We start from the raw sequence: 14,860 nt of genomic DNA, 5'->3' as shown, positions 1-14,860 counted from the left end.
TTGACTAAAAAGCAGAAGTAAACTTTAGGCATTTCTAGGTCTACTAAAATGTGAAGATAATAGTTTCCTTGAAAAAAAAATGATCTGCTACGGTGATGTTTTTTTTAGTCATCCCTGAAACATGCCAATAGGGGGCAGTCATTCCTGCCTTAGACACAAACCAGAGAAAGACTTCTCCCGTAAAGTGACTAAGTTTAACAGCCAATATTTAGTTTCCAATGTTTTTTATCTTTCTGAATTTATTAGATAAGGGAATGTCTGTCAGTGCTGATGGGAGAATAGAATAAAAAGGAAACACTTGTATCATGTTCAAAAGTCTCGCATAGCTTGTTTAATTCACTCAGAGATTCTGTACAACCGCGTTCATGACATTACGCTGTGTATGAACACACACACACACACACACACACACACACACACACACACACACACACACACACACACACACACACACACACACACACACACACACACACACACACACGATCACAAGCAAAAAATGACTTGAAGCAAACATAAGGGTGAAGGGTTGTCCACATGTTGAATGCATAAAGCTGAACTTTGGAAATGGACGGCTTTGATTTCCATTTCATGCTATAGTTGATATGCATAGAAAAAAAATGACAATTACAAACAGTAAAGCTTTCATTCGACATCCAAAATCAACATTATATGCCCATTTCAGAGATATCTTGTACTTTTTTTTTGTGAAATGAATAAAATAGACGAGTTGAAACTGATAATTAAAAACCTGCTTATTATTTTTTACCATTTCACAGTGAATTCTTAGAATGCTACTGAGGCAAAAGTACCAGTTTAGGGTCCTGGATGCCTTCATGATTTTATACCTTAAATTATATAATTATTATAATCAAGAGACCATTAAAACATAACCCAATCATTCAGAGTCCATTAAGGTCATGCATACAAGTAAGTATAGGTTACACTGTGGTTTCACTTTTCCACAAACCACTCTTCATTCCGACGGAGCTCTGGGATTGGTCCGTGCCACTCATGTCGTGCTCTAGCTCCAGCACTGAGTTTTTGAGGGTGCCGTTTGGGGCGGCGGCGCCAGGGACAGTGGTGGTGACACTGTTCAAAGGGTAGGAGCAGCGCTTAGTGTCTCGCTCCACAGCGGCAGCCAGTTTCAAATTGTCTTTGCTGGCGCATCGTCTCTGAGCGCCGTGCATGGCCGCCCGGCTTGCCATAGACGGTAGCAGGGGGAAGGGTTTGCGGCTCCCACTACTGCCCCCGTCGCTTCCTTCTGAGGGGCTGGTCGCTAAAGACTCTCCCACGCGCTTCCCATTGGTAAGCGGGCTCGCCTGGTTCTCTGACATGCTGTGGTGGATGCTGCCATTCTCACTCGTGGCCTGTTTGTGAACCACGTGTGAAGAACTGAGGTGATCTAAACCGGAGGGCCCTAAAGCTCCCAGGCTGCCCCCCCCTGCAGTCCTTAGAGCTTTGAGACGATAGTGACCCCTACCCTCACCTCGATGGTGATACTGACTGCTTCCTTGTTTAGTTCTACTGCTCACTTTCCTTCTCTGGGGATGCACTGGCGCTGAAGAGTTAATGGTGGGCAGGACATTGTTTGTAGGCTTGGTGGTATTGTCAGTACTGACGCTGTGGTTGTTGCCTGCAGGGGCACGTGTAGTGTTGTTTGGATTGTCTTGTGCCACCTGTAAAAGGTTGGTGAGCTTGCAGGGTCCAGGGCCCACGCTGCTGATTCCACTTGGCGTGGAAGATGATCGAGCTGAAGAGGAGTTATGAGAGTCACCAGGTGGGTGGCAGCTGATGAAAAGTTGTGATCCCTGCTCAGAGGTCTGCACCCCGCTCCCTGTGGTGCAGGTGTGTGCGTAGGTAGAAACAGGATGGGAGCGTCGGTTACCTGGGCAACATGCCAGCCATGAGGCCTGCACGTCCCGACGTCTGAAGCAGTGGTGCACCACCAGGAACACCCCGAGAACTGTGGCAGCCATCCCATAGAGACAGCTGAACAACAAGCTGATGTGCCCTGTCAGCCACATTGCCATGGCTCCACAACACCACAGAACCACAAACAGGAAGTGGGTCGCCACCAGCACCAAGAACTGTGTCTTCAGCGAGTACTGATCCTCTGGCGCCACAACAGCAGTTATAGCACCCACTGCTGAGTCTGTGGACAGGAGGCTGGTGCTTCCTGCCAGTGCAGGCTGGCTCTCCGCCTCAGGAGAGGATAGGGTGGTTCCTGTGCATTCTTTGGCCACGCGGTGCCTCAGGCGAAACACAGTGCACAGGAAATAGATCCAGGTCACCAAAAGCACTAGCCCAGCAGGGACAAAGAAAGAGCCAAGACTGGGGCGCCACAGCAGCCAGCAGCTGCAAGAAGCAGAAAAGAAGTCAGGAGGGTCAACGCAAAACAAGGACACATCTGTGTGTTCAACGTTTCACGCAGAATTATTCACTTCAGCACCAAACAAAACAACACAAAGTCAAGAGCCAAAAGGAGCAAGGATAAAAGAGAAGCACTCACTAAGGGCTGTTGTCACCGTAGTTGTTGACATTGACAGCTGCAGTGATCCCGCAGATGATAAGAGGAACTCCACCGGCTATCAAATAGAATCTTGAATAACAGAGAAAAAACATTTAAAACACAAGTTCCCAGCTGCTGTTTCAGAATCAAAAGCAGTTTCATTTGTGCCACAGGATGCTGTTTGACCTTTGATAGCTACGATGTTTTAAAAGTACAGATGTCGGTGTCATTTTCCTTTTTGTGTTTTTATGTTTCTCTGGCTGTCTATAATTTAAACGGAGCTGTGTGATCCGTCACTCCTATAGTGGGCAGATTGTTACAAGGGTCAGCATAGGCTCCAGAAGTCTGTGATTTAATGCAGCCTGATCCCATGTGGCTGAGTGGGCAACAAAAGGGTAGCGGGGGGGTCAGCGGGGTCAGAGTATGATTGCAGCTTCTGGATCACAGGGGCAGGGATGGGAGGGGGAAAAGAAGGGAATATTCGGAAAGACAGTGCACCCCCTGAATCACCCTGCGCAGATTTATGACGACCCCCTTTGCTTCTGTTTTGTTGGTTTCATACTTTCCTACCCTCCCCCACTCATAAAGACTTATAGCTTTACAGCAATACTCTGTTATGTCCCTCCAAGGTTTCATCAAACACAGAGGGACTTTAGTTGCTGGGCACAATGACCCACTTTGATGGCGCACAGTCTGGGTGGCCAGGCATAAAACCTCTGCCTCAGTCTAAAACATAAACCGTATTGACAGCAAACAACAATCAAACAGTACAGGAAGTGGGTGAGTTGTTGGTTGCTCACTGACCTGAGCATGGGTCGCTGAGTAGGCGGAGTTGGAGGCTCTCCCTCTGGCTGTTGGGGCGTTCGCCACACAGCCTCTTTGTAGATGACCCGGGCGCTGACTCCGATCCACAGCAGGGTGGAGAGGGAGGAGTAGTGCAGGGCGATGCCCACCTATCACGCATTACACTCAGGTTAAACACCAAGCTTACACACCATTAATCAAAATGAGGACAATTTAAATGCATCACTTACTGCTTGACAAACAACTGGGTAGCTGGTCAGACTAATGCCCCCTGCGTAGATGGCTGTCGTCATGGCTATGTGGAAGCAGGTATTCAGCAATGTGTGCCAGCTTTTTCTTGAAATGTGAATAGAACTGTGGGAGCAAACATAACCGATATTTAAAAAAAGAAGCAAATAAATAATAGGAGTGAGAAGTGTGTTCATGCACACAATGCAATACCTGTGGTGTAGTATGTGTGTGATGATGATGGTGAAGAGGCAAAGGAGGAGCACTGCAGTGCAGGCATATACCACAGGGTGGAGCACCCTTACAGACAGGGGTTTGGAGTTGGGGTAGTCTGGCACCTCCTGGAAAAAAATCCCACACAAGTTAAAGTTTTATTGAACCTTGATAATCCAGGACGATGACAGGAATGGCAGAAATAAGGTAAAACTATTTCATAATACAATTTATGAAGGTCTGTAGATGGATTGGAGCCACACAATCACATATCCTAGCATCCCAACATCTTAGGAAACACCTCTTAAGCCTGTCTGTCAAATGTCTGTGAGTCAGGGGGCGGTGGGTGGGTAGGGTAAGTGCTAAGGTGGGAGGGAGAGAGGGTGTGTTTGTTTGTTTTGCAAGTATGAGTGGGGAGGCAAATGATGTGATGACAACCGTTTACAACTGCTGGTTATTCTATCTTTTTCAATGTTTTAATTGAATTTATTTATACATTTTTGTTGTATTTGTTATTATACATGGTCCTGTAATATGTTGGATTGCTTAATTTAAAGTATTCAAACCGCCACTCACTCACTGAAAAAAATAATGTATCCCACCTGCAGCACAGCGTAGTTGCTGAGTAGAGAGCAGCGCATGGTGGAGGTGCTGCTGTCACTGTGGACCAGCTGACAGCCCTCCTGGCTCCAGCTTCCGTGTTTCTCCACAGCCTTCAGGCTCCACTGGGCAGCCACAGCATCAGAACCAGGGGACAAGTGGCGCAGAGACACCCAGATGGGCTCCGAGTGATTCCACATGCTGCAGCCATCTGTAGCGAAAGAGGGGAAATTGTACTGAAATTGAGTCACGGATACTTTGCAGTCTGTTTGTGATGCCTGCTCCCTCTTGTCTTTTGTTCCCGTGCATTGCTTTAAGCGATTATTCAATTTGAAGGACATCTCAAACCATCCCACACCAACTGGGTCCTAATGTGTGTTTATACGTAGGTGGACATAACTAAAATGATTGCAAACATTGTCACGGTCAAACAAATGAACAATGATATGGGCTGTAATGTGTCAGGCATGGTAGCTCAGATAAAGTATATTCCACAGAAACAAATAAATAGCACAACTAGATGGTAGAGAAGTTGCTTCCTACTTCTTCTTTCTGTAGATTAAAATAGTTGAAAATCTAAAAAAATAGCTGGGTGTTGTTTGACCCCAAGACCCAATTTCTGATGTTATAAATGGCCAATTTGTATGGATAATGCTTCAGTAATGCAGCACTTAAAATATTTTAACATGATGTCATATCCCCATAGGCCATCCACAAGATCGTAAAACAACGAAAGTCTCAGAAAGTTTTTCCAGCAGTAGTTTGAGGTGCACATTTTGTAAAAAAAAGAAAAAGTTGTTTCACAAAATAGGCTGAGAGGGATTCTCACCTAGGCCAACAAAGATGACTGGAGTGTTGACGCTACGGCGGCGAGAGTTTTGCCCAGCGTTGCTTGAGTTCCCAAACAAAGGGAAAAAGCTGCCAGTCCTGAAGGCTATGAATTGCAGCTTGCAGTCTGCAGGAGCATCGGGAGGAAACAAAGTAGCTGGGAGCGTCACAGAGGCCAGGGCTACTGAATTCTATGGGAGTAAACACATGCACATTTTGTATTTATGTTAGAATCCACCAGAGCACCTTGAAAACTTTGATTGCAGATGCAATATAGCACAGGATTTAATAATATCATCCAAAAGAAGGGGTCCCCAAGCCTCACCTTTAGTGGAAAATGGTTGAGGGAGGTGTTATGGGAGCCGGTGCTGCAGCGGAAACGAAGCTGCTGCTCATGAGTGGACTCTGAGGATTCCATAGCCAGGCTGCCTGTGGAGACCTCGCGGCGCTGGTACACGGTGCAGGTGATGCCAGTGAAGTGGGCTGGTCTAATGAAGAGGGCCTCCATGACGATGTTCCTAGATGCCTGCGTGCATCAAGGTATTTATGGTAATTAAGTCATTCAGATAATAAATAGGATTTAAAATGATGCTTTAATTTTCACACATTATTCCCAAAACTTCACATATATGTATTTCCAGAATATCATGGAAATAGAAGAATTTAAACAAACTAAAAATGACTGTAAATCATGTAAACACACCACACAAATTTAGTGCATTTACCCAATCCTAGTAGTAGAAAGGTAGCTATAAAGTGCACAGTGAGCAGTGTGTAGTCCAGTGCCTTTCTCAAGAAGATCAACACCTCTACAGGTACCAGTACAAACTTAACTTAATAAAGATTAAATTAGGCTGATACCTACCATGGAGAAGTACTGAGCATGACCATGCAGCTGAGGCCAGGCCAGAGTCTCCAGAGAGTGGACTATGGAGCTGCAGGCTCTCTTCTCTCTCTGGGACAGAGCGAGGATCTGGCTGTCCACCTGCATCAGGTTACTGCCCATCTCCACCAACACCTCTGACAGCTGGAAACAAAACACAATATTTTAAAGTTAAAGGACAGTTACTTTGGGATAAAACCTACCTGTATACTATATGTAGATAAATATGCGATCAAATCTTACTTCTTGTTGCTGTCTGACATATTCCATGAACTTCTCCATAATTTGTGCCACATACAACACATCCACAGAGTCAGTGAAGCCGGAAGTCTCCATGGTGTAGGTGCGCACTTGATGTGCCACAGTGACCGCGTTGGACGCATTGATGGGCATCTGTTAGGCAAAAATAGGGCAAGGTTTGATGTTTTGAAAGTCTACAAAATGTTTACTGAACAGGAACAATGTATTGAAGGTTAAGCTACTGACCAGGATGAAGGTATGCAGGACGCGGGTGATGCCGTTTGTGTAGTGACACTCTGAGTAGTCACCCTCCTGCCAGTTTCCAGAGCGGTCACAGTATCGAGAGGCTTTCTTCTCCTCAATACCTCCCTCCATAGGCAGGGAGGAGTAACGTAGCTGCAGGCAGTACTGATGTGAGGTGATGCCAGCCAGAGTTCTGGGCCACCTGGGGATTAAAAACCAGAGCAGTGTGAGGCCGCTGTTTCTTTAGGTATGTATTAATAATCCCTGGAGCTCTAACTAACCTGAACTCCCCACGGTTGTTGACAAGTTTATCCTCTGGACAGAAGGAGGCACTGTTCTCCAGCACCACTATTTCCACACTGCGGGAGGTGTTGCCCCGCCCGGTGGAAACCACACACTCCCACTCTCCCCTGGCCTCCACATGTACGTTGAATAGGATAAGCTCACTGGATAGGAGGATAGAGATAGCTAATTATAACAAATTATCACCACATGCTTTATAGTGCAGCACTAGAAAAACATTATTCTACATCAGATCACTTTGCACAAGGTAAATGTTTATAATCACGCAATTATTTAATAGATTTCTGTACCTGGTGATGAAGGTGCAGTCATGCAGCACACTGTCCTCCAGCTGGACGCCCATGTCCGGGTCAGAGGTCACCAGTTGACCATTGTGACGCCAGTGCAAGGTGGTGATCTTGTCCACCAAGGCGGCGGTGCAGTGGAAGGGCAGCCGATCGCCCTTGAAGACCACCTGACGCTGGGATGGCAGCAGCGACAGTGTGTGCAGCTCCAGAGGACCGTCTGAGCAAAATGGTGGGAAAAGACGCCGGCATTACACATCACTCTTAATTACTTCTGCTGCTCTCTCATTTCTCAACCTCATCTAAATGTTTCCACAGAAGCTATTATGAGTCTGCTTTTCTGGGGCAGATTGGATGCAGGCAGCAGCAATTCATAAATTGAACCCACAGGATTAGTTGTCAACAAGGCTCACTGATAGTTTTAGAAATAAGTTCCTGCTGAGCTGCTGTGATTGATCTCTTTCAACCGCTTTTTGACGTACTAAATCTTAAAAATACAGGGACGATCATAAACGGTTGGTATGAGTGTGCTGTAATTGTCATTCCCAAGCCAATGTTCTTTAAAACAAAGTGGTGAACTGCCTTATTCACGCTGGGCACTCACCACAGCTCAGCTGGCTGTCCCTCAGTCCACGCAGGGGTTTTCCCCTCAGGCTCCTCGGGTATGCACACAGGGTCTCGTCCCCCAACCGGGTTGAACTGCCGCGGAAGAATGCTGGGACCCAGCGTAACCCGCAGTCACAGGACAGGTAGTCTGAGTTAAAGTTTCTGTAGAGAAAAGTAACGGTCATTTATCAGAAATTTCTTTTCGCTCCACATGGCTCCAGTGTTGTCTCTAGTTGCTCATTATATGATCCACATGTTACACCAGGAAGGTGATTATTTGTCAACTGAAACCACATTTTGAGTTGTACACAACAACAAGAGTATGTCTGTTACATGAAAGAACTGGCAGTAAAGTGTATTAAAATCAAGCAGAGGTTTGTTCACATCTGAAATGGGGGTAAACAGTCTTATTGTCAAATGATTGTTTGCATTTATATTTTCCTCTACAAATGATTACCTAAGATAATATTGAAATTCAAATAAATACATGTCAAATTCATACTCATTGCTTATTTGAATTTTTCAACAGGCTTGAATTTATTATCTATTCAGATATTAAACTGCTCTGAGAGTGGATTTATTGTAGTATAGTGCCACGGTCAACATTGTCTAATACTCACACTTGCTTGAGGGACGGCAGTTCCTGAAACACTCCTTGATCTAAAGTCGATATGATGTTGCCAGAGAGGTTCCTAGCAGTAAACAAGAGTGATATAAAAGTCAATATCATTGCCTCCCAACAATGCAGATTTGTATTGTTTATGGTATCAGTTTAACGGGGTCTCTTACAGTTTGGTGAGATTGGTCAACCCCTGGAACATCTCTGCAGTCAGGCAGCCAATCCGGTTGTTGGATAGGTCGCTAGAAATGTGAAAAGACAAAAGAATGTGTTGGTTATCTTAAAATCAGGAGGGCTCCACACAGACTGTGATATTTCGACTCTTTTGCATGTCATTTTTGTGATATCATATCAAACACTGCAGAAAGGACATTCAGATAAAACTGTGCAACACCTCCTTTCTGCTCTTCTTTTAAAATTAAAAGTTATTTCCCACCACAATAAAGATTACATTTAAACATCTAAACAATCATGTCCTCAAGCTTTGCCACTTTCTCTTATCTCCAATCCATGGATTCCCAGTTAGAGTTTATCAGTGATGGGGTAAAAGCGGGGCCCCTGTTCTGCCGTCCACCTCTGAGTGTGATGTATAGCCACAGCCAGAGAGGGATCTGCTCTGCTGCACCTCTGACACTACCCAGCAGAGAGCTGTCCAGAGCATGTGTTTATCTCCCCCTGTTTGTTTTGAGAAGCCCCAGACCTCGCAGGGAAAACACAAGTAGGGGGAGGAGGGAAGGGGAGTCACGCGGTGCAGCACAGACGACCAAGTACGACCCACGCCAAAACCAGACTCCGGTGTCCAAAGATGCAAACAGTCGCTTCACTGACGTGTGAGAAACCTCTGCCTGGCCGTGAGGTTTCCACGGCGGTGGTGGTAGGAACCAGAGATGAGAATGCAGGGCCCCCACGAGGATCAGCAAAAACACTTGTTGAAGGAGGCCTTTATTGTCGCACTAACACCATGAGCTCAATATAACACATGTTATCTGCCATGAGCTGCTAAAACAGCATCTACTGAAGATATACTCTACACTATGAGGCGATGTGTAAGCCCTTTTTCATGTGAATGCTGCTCATTTAACAACAAAACTACCCTGATTCCTTCATTTGTCTCATACCAAACAATTGAAATGAACATTATGATTTCCATTCATATTTTTGCATCTGTTGATGTCTACTTACAGTTTCCGGAGCTCGAACAGGCCCTGGAAGGCTCCGGGCAGGATGGTGCTGATCAAGTTGTGCTTAAGGTCCCTGCGGAGAGAAAGCATAAGGTGCATGAGAAAATGCATAGCCTCTAGGGAGGATTTTGAAATGTCTCACACGAATAGTTATACATTTAGATACAGTATCAATACTTTTTTGAGAGTTAGATGACAATATTTAAACGACTCCCATACTGTATATGTATTGTTATGTTGTAACTTGAGCCAGAAGCTGAGTTAAGCACAAAGACTGGAAACCAAATCTGCCTACCAGCACCATTTAAAGCCCCATATTAACCTGTCACTTTCATTTTGCCACCTTTGTTACCTCCTATTTTCAGTGTGTATGCTAAGCTAGGCTAAGCTAACACACTGCTTCATATAGTATTTGATGGACATTGGCATCTATCCTCCCAGCTAACTCCAAGCAAGAAACCACATAAACACATTTCCTAAAATATTGAACTATTGCTTTGACACCAAGATGTGGAAAGGAGGCTTCTTTATCTTTAAATAGAAGGGGAGTGAAGACACATTTCCCTTAACTTGGCTCCTCCAGTGGGACACAGCAGGGTACCCTCTGCAAACAGATAGGAAATCTTATCCCATCAGCCACCTGGGATTGAAGCTAGCCAGATGCAGATACTCAAGTGGAATCTAAAAGTGTTTACTGCTTGTTTCACAATGACTCTTCACATTATAGTGTTAGTCATTGCAAACACATCCATTTCTTAATCAACCTTTCTAGATCTAAATACAATCCAGTCATGTTTCCGGCCCTCTTTTCAGCCAGGTGCCTATATCACTTACATTTTGAATCTTAGATGTTTTTATTGGCAGGGTAGGAATATGTAGTTTAGAGCAGGTCAGGAGACGGATGGTAATCGGCAGGACGTGGTCAATGCGGGCTGGAAAGCGATCCTAGTTGCTGCAGCATGAAAAATGCCTGCTCCCATCGGACTGGTCACAGAAGAGGATTTTCTTCCAGTGGCTCAAAAGCATCAATGCTGCGGCTGCATTTTTGTCTAAATCACTACTACCGCTGTGGTAGGCAAGACCTCAGGGGACTTTCTGATCCTTTTTTCTCACCAAAATGATCTGTCAGCGCTGTTCTCGAACCACGCTGCCTCACACCATGTACAACCTCAGGCATCTCTTAACCATTGTCTTGTCCTCTTTCCAAGAGATGAGCTATTTTGATAAAAACCAGGGCAGGATTATTGTTTTAGAAATGACTTCCAGTAAAGAATCGGACAGTGCGGTACGGCTGGGACAGAGTCAGAGATCAGAGGCTTTGCTGTTGGTCCACGCTCTCGCTCAGCCATCGCTCATATCTGGATTATAGATGCTAGACAGGTTATAATGATGGAGCAAAAATCTGGCTCCGGACCAAAAGGCTGAGGTCTGTTGTGTATGTCTGAGAGCAGACAGCAGCTCAGCCCAGCTCTTTGAGTGCATGCCAGCTTGTCATTTTGCAACAAATTCACAGGTTTTTATAAAGGTGTACACGTTTCCATTTTTATTTTAACAATAAATAAAAAATCAGCTTGAGACTGTATGCATTTCACTGACCAAATCAAACTGTGTATTTGACAACTAAAAAGAATACTCTCCAATGTGTGTGTGTGTGTGTGTGTGTGTGTGTGTGTGGGCCTGTAACTGTGGTAATCTTTGTACATATAGAGCTATATGGAATTTGTTGACCTGAGAACAATACTGCTGTTTCCAATCTGTGTGTCCCGGGACTCATTATTCCGGCGCTGAAAGACGAGGCACTGCCCAATATTTCCTCCCTCTGATGACCGTCGCTCCCTCCCTCCCTCCCTGTCCTTTTCACACTCATACACACACGCCTTGTGTCTTCAAATGATTAAAATCTGCTTATAGTATCCAAAAGGAATGTTTCTTTTTTCATATTGCCTGATGTAAATGGTATCTTGTACTCAAACACTGCTTAATCCACTCTGAAATAAGTACATTTCTAACTGCATCATGTCCTAAAAACTGTTGGACATTGAGCTTTTTATGACAAATGAGAGTTAAATGTAGTAATCATCATTGTGATCTACGCAAACAGGTGGATTTGTCCTAATGTTTAAGCATCTCATTATGAAACTAAATATATTGTTACCATTTTAAACGTTTTTTTGCATTTCAATTAAAAACACCTTGACCAGATTTCAAGACTGACTAACGTTATTTCACTGATGCTTGAGGGTAAAAGCTTAAGGCTACATTAGCCGCCTCCAACTTTTACACACCCAAATCTCCAATCAAAGTTTTGGTGGGGGAGTTGAATAGTGGGTAATGTAGTCTACAGGTTTGGACGCCCTTAGGGTAATTGTCTTCACGTTAAGGCCCCTAAACTCTTAATGATGGTACAGCATGATTGTAATTCAAGATTTGATTCAGATCAAAGTAGATCTAAATGACATATAAATTACCTTACAAAATCCAGGCTGTAATCACATATAGCATCAAATAGTGCATTGTAGGTTGATATAATGAAATAATTGTTGACATGTGTTGTGTTTCTAAACAGACAGAACATTTACACGTGCACAAGCATACACTGCTGTTGCTGTCCTTAGGGGACCTTGCGTAATCTAGGCTGAAGTATTTTCTTTTTGCCGCTGCTTTTGATTAAATCCAATAACTATTCATATCTTAAACCATGCTGTTGTTTTTTTGTTGTATTTTTTTTACCTGTGTTATTTTACATTAGCTTGTTGTCTTGCATCGGTTCACATTCTCTGTTTGGATATTTACAGTAACCTAAAGCAAAATGCATGACCCCAATCTCTGCTGAGTAGTAGAGATTTTAGCCAATACAAGGCACTGAGAGTCACACATTGGCACATGACATGATAGTGTATAAGCATCTCAAGCTTTCTGGGGACAAACATGTTACCCAGTGTGAAAAACAGCAATAGAAAAACAAGTATCAGACTTTAAACATCAGCATTTTCTAAGGTCTTCTCCTGTGTTCCCGGCATGAGAGGTTACAGCGCAGTTTGTGCTTTGGCCGGGGAGTATCAGCAGTCCACTACTTCAGTTACACTCTCTTATCACCAAGCTGGGGAATGTTGAGGAGCTCACCACAGTCAACAGAACTTGAATCACACGGCGAGCGCTTAGCCCCACACCATAATCCAGGCAAAATCTGGGCTGCAGCCCCGCGCCACTCGCCCACGCCCTCAGATTTATTTCCAACTTTATTTCCAACCTACAGTCCAGTAGCTCATTCTCAGGCGATGACTTGTCTGTGTGCCTTCTGGAGTAGACAGTGCCCTCCCTGACAACAACTTCACAGCTCAGTGGCCTCAACCCTGATGACAACAGCTGTCACCGGGCAAGAGGATAATAGCGGAGATGAAAAATACTTCAAAGCCTCACGCTTGCCGAGCATAAAAGTTGCAATTTGCTATCAATGTTTCATTATCTTTAGAAGCAGCTACATGGTTGGTGTTGACAGGTCATTATTCCTTTTGAATGTTGCTTTATAACCTCTGGGTGCGGTGATTTATCCACTCCTCCACATGTGGCCTGTGTGATGGGGTTGTGACAGACTCAAGCGCAGAAGAGGCCATTGTCTGCAGCCGCTGGGCCTTACAGCAGCGGCTGCCATTCCCCCCTCCCTCCCACAAACTCCTCCCGATCAATGTGGCTGGTCCTTTGCCGTATTGAAGAGTAATTTCTCTGTGGGGATATGGGATGAGCACCTGGGCCCCATGCAGCCTGGAGAGGAGCGACGTGCTTGTAGGGCAGCGAGAGGGTAATAATGAAGACATGGTCTGTAAAGCGCTCCAGACGTCGAGTGCTCCATTATCAGGAGCACAGCGATGGGGACTGGAGTGCTCCACTGACATTGTTTAGGCCCCAGCCCCGCAGGGAGCTGGGAAAATGACTGAAGCCAGGGAACTGGCCACTCATTATCGCCAGACTGGAATCAAGAATTTCCTGTTCCTGGAATGTATTTACTGGAAAGACATAGCAGTACAGAGACTCTTTCTATGCTTAAACTGTATTTATATGTTGTAGCAAACTATTAGGCAATTCCCTGACAACATTAACAAATATATTGAGGGATTGGAGCTTTGTTGGGGAAAAAGTAAGTGGGGATAACAGGCACCTCGGTTCCTGACAGAGGTCGGTGGAGACCATTTTTGTGCTGCGTGTCATTTCCTGTCTGGTTGGCGTCTGTAGCACGGAGGCCCTTGCTCGTTTATTTTTACAGTTTCCTTTTTCTCCTTTTTTTTTCACTAGCTAGTTTTTCCCTGTAGGGAGGGGCAGGTGGGTAAGGGGATTCAGTACTGAGCAAAATCGTCCCTGTGTTTGGCCTCGCAGACCCCACCTCCAGACTCCTCAACACACTTGCTCACAATGGGGGCTCTGTAACACAGGCAAGAAACATACTCCGGCCTCCCCCCAAAACAGGAAACCGGGATCTGCCGGCTCTTGTTTTTCTACTAATTTCCTGCATTGCTACCCCTTCCCCAGATTATTTTCTTTATTTTTTTTCTGGTTCCTCTAAGATTGGGTATACCTCATCAACTTGTTATCTATGGTTTCTCTGGATTTATTATTGCTGGCATTTAGCTAAATACAGGCTAGTACATTCATAAATCTGCTGTGATATCAATAACCATTGCACACATACTTTTGAAACCTGAACAACCACCCCCTGACCATCATAAGTGTCTTATGCTCGTTACTGACAGAAACATAAACTGTGTATCCAACTGCACAGAAATAGAAATATACACTTTTATGTGAGTTGTTAAATGCCCTAAGTTGATTACATGTTTCTATAGTCTGCAGTAAAACGAGATGGAGGTTATTGTGCCAAAGGAAACTCTGGAGCCACGGTCTGGTATTGACTGATTTTTTGGACCGGACGAGAGAAGGAGGCATTGCTCGCTTTGACAGACCTATTGATCTTTATGAGATCTACAAGCGTGCAGAAAAAAATGACTTATTATTTTGATGGGACACACAGAATATCATACTATTTGTCAGATTAATGAAGATGTAAAGATTCTCAGGGTCAGAGTTGGAGAGAAAAAGGCGACTATCTTCTTAGTTTTTTTACTTACTTGTAACTAATATTGATGACATTATATTAGATTGATTCTGTCAAATTGAGTCAATTGATATGAAAGACCCAATAGTCTCATTCAGCGTCTCTAACAATGAGTTAACAGAGAGTCGAAACAATGTTCACATTGTAACTGGGATGGGAAGTAGAGTCAAACGCCTTTCATTCAAATGATCAATGAAAGCGGAGACTCA

At 44.5% G+C, this 14,860-nt stretch overlaps 1 protein-coding gene across 1 annotated transcript in view; it reads right to left on the bottom strand.

Moving 5' to 3' along the window:
• Nucleotides 1–298: 298 nt before the first annotated feature.
• adgra2 (adhesion G protein-coupled receptor A2) overlaps nt 299–14,860 on the bottom strand; it is a 37,675-nt gene continuing 23,113 nt past the window's right edge. Inside the window, exons 3-19 of the mRNA XM_063896352.1 lie at nt 9,546–9,617; nt 8,534–8,605; nt 8,365–8,436; nt 7,743–7,906; nt 7,145–7,358; nt 6,833–6,997; nt 6,555–6,753; nt 6,312–6,461; nt 6,051–6,212; nt 5,511–5,711; nt 5,187–5,376; nt 4,360–4,568; nt 3,758–3,885; nt 3,547–3,670; nt 3,317–3,465; nt 2,513–2,602; nt 299–2,358 (exon numbers count right to left, since the gene is read on the bottom strand). Coding sequence (XP_063752422.1) covers nt 942–2,358; nt 2,513–2,602; nt 3,317–3,465; nt 3,547–3,670; nt 3,758–3,885; nt 4,360–4,568; nt 5,187–5,376; nt 5,511–5,711; nt 6,051–6,212; nt 6,312–6,461; nt 6,555–6,753; nt 6,833–6,997; nt 7,145–7,358; nt 7,743–7,906; nt 8,365–8,436; nt 8,534–8,605; nt 9,546–9,617 — 3,778 coding nt within the window. The 3' untranslated portion in view covers nt 299–941. The remainder of the gene's footprint in view (nt 2,359–2,512; nt 2,603–3,316; nt 3,466–3,546; nt 3,671–3,757; nt 3,886–4,359; nt 4,569–5,186; nt 5,377–5,510; nt 5,712–6,050; nt 6,213–6,311; nt 6,462–6,554; nt 6,754–6,832; nt 6,998–7,144; nt 7,359–7,742; nt 7,907–8,364; nt 8,437–8,533; nt 8,606–9,545; nt 9,618–14,860) is intronic.

Source organism: Eleginops maclovinus, chromosome 12, assembly GCF_036324505.1.
Source record: "Eleginops maclovinus isolate JMC-PN-2008 ecotype Puerto Natales chromosome 12, JC_Emac_rtc_rv5, whole genome shotgun sequence".
Lineage (NCBI taxonomy): Eukaryota > Metazoa > Chordata > Actinopteri > Perciformes > Eleginopidae > Eleginops > Eleginops maclovinus.
The sequence above is the reverse complement of the archived record's forward strand: the minus strand, read 5'-3'. Positions and strand labels throughout refer to the sequence as shown.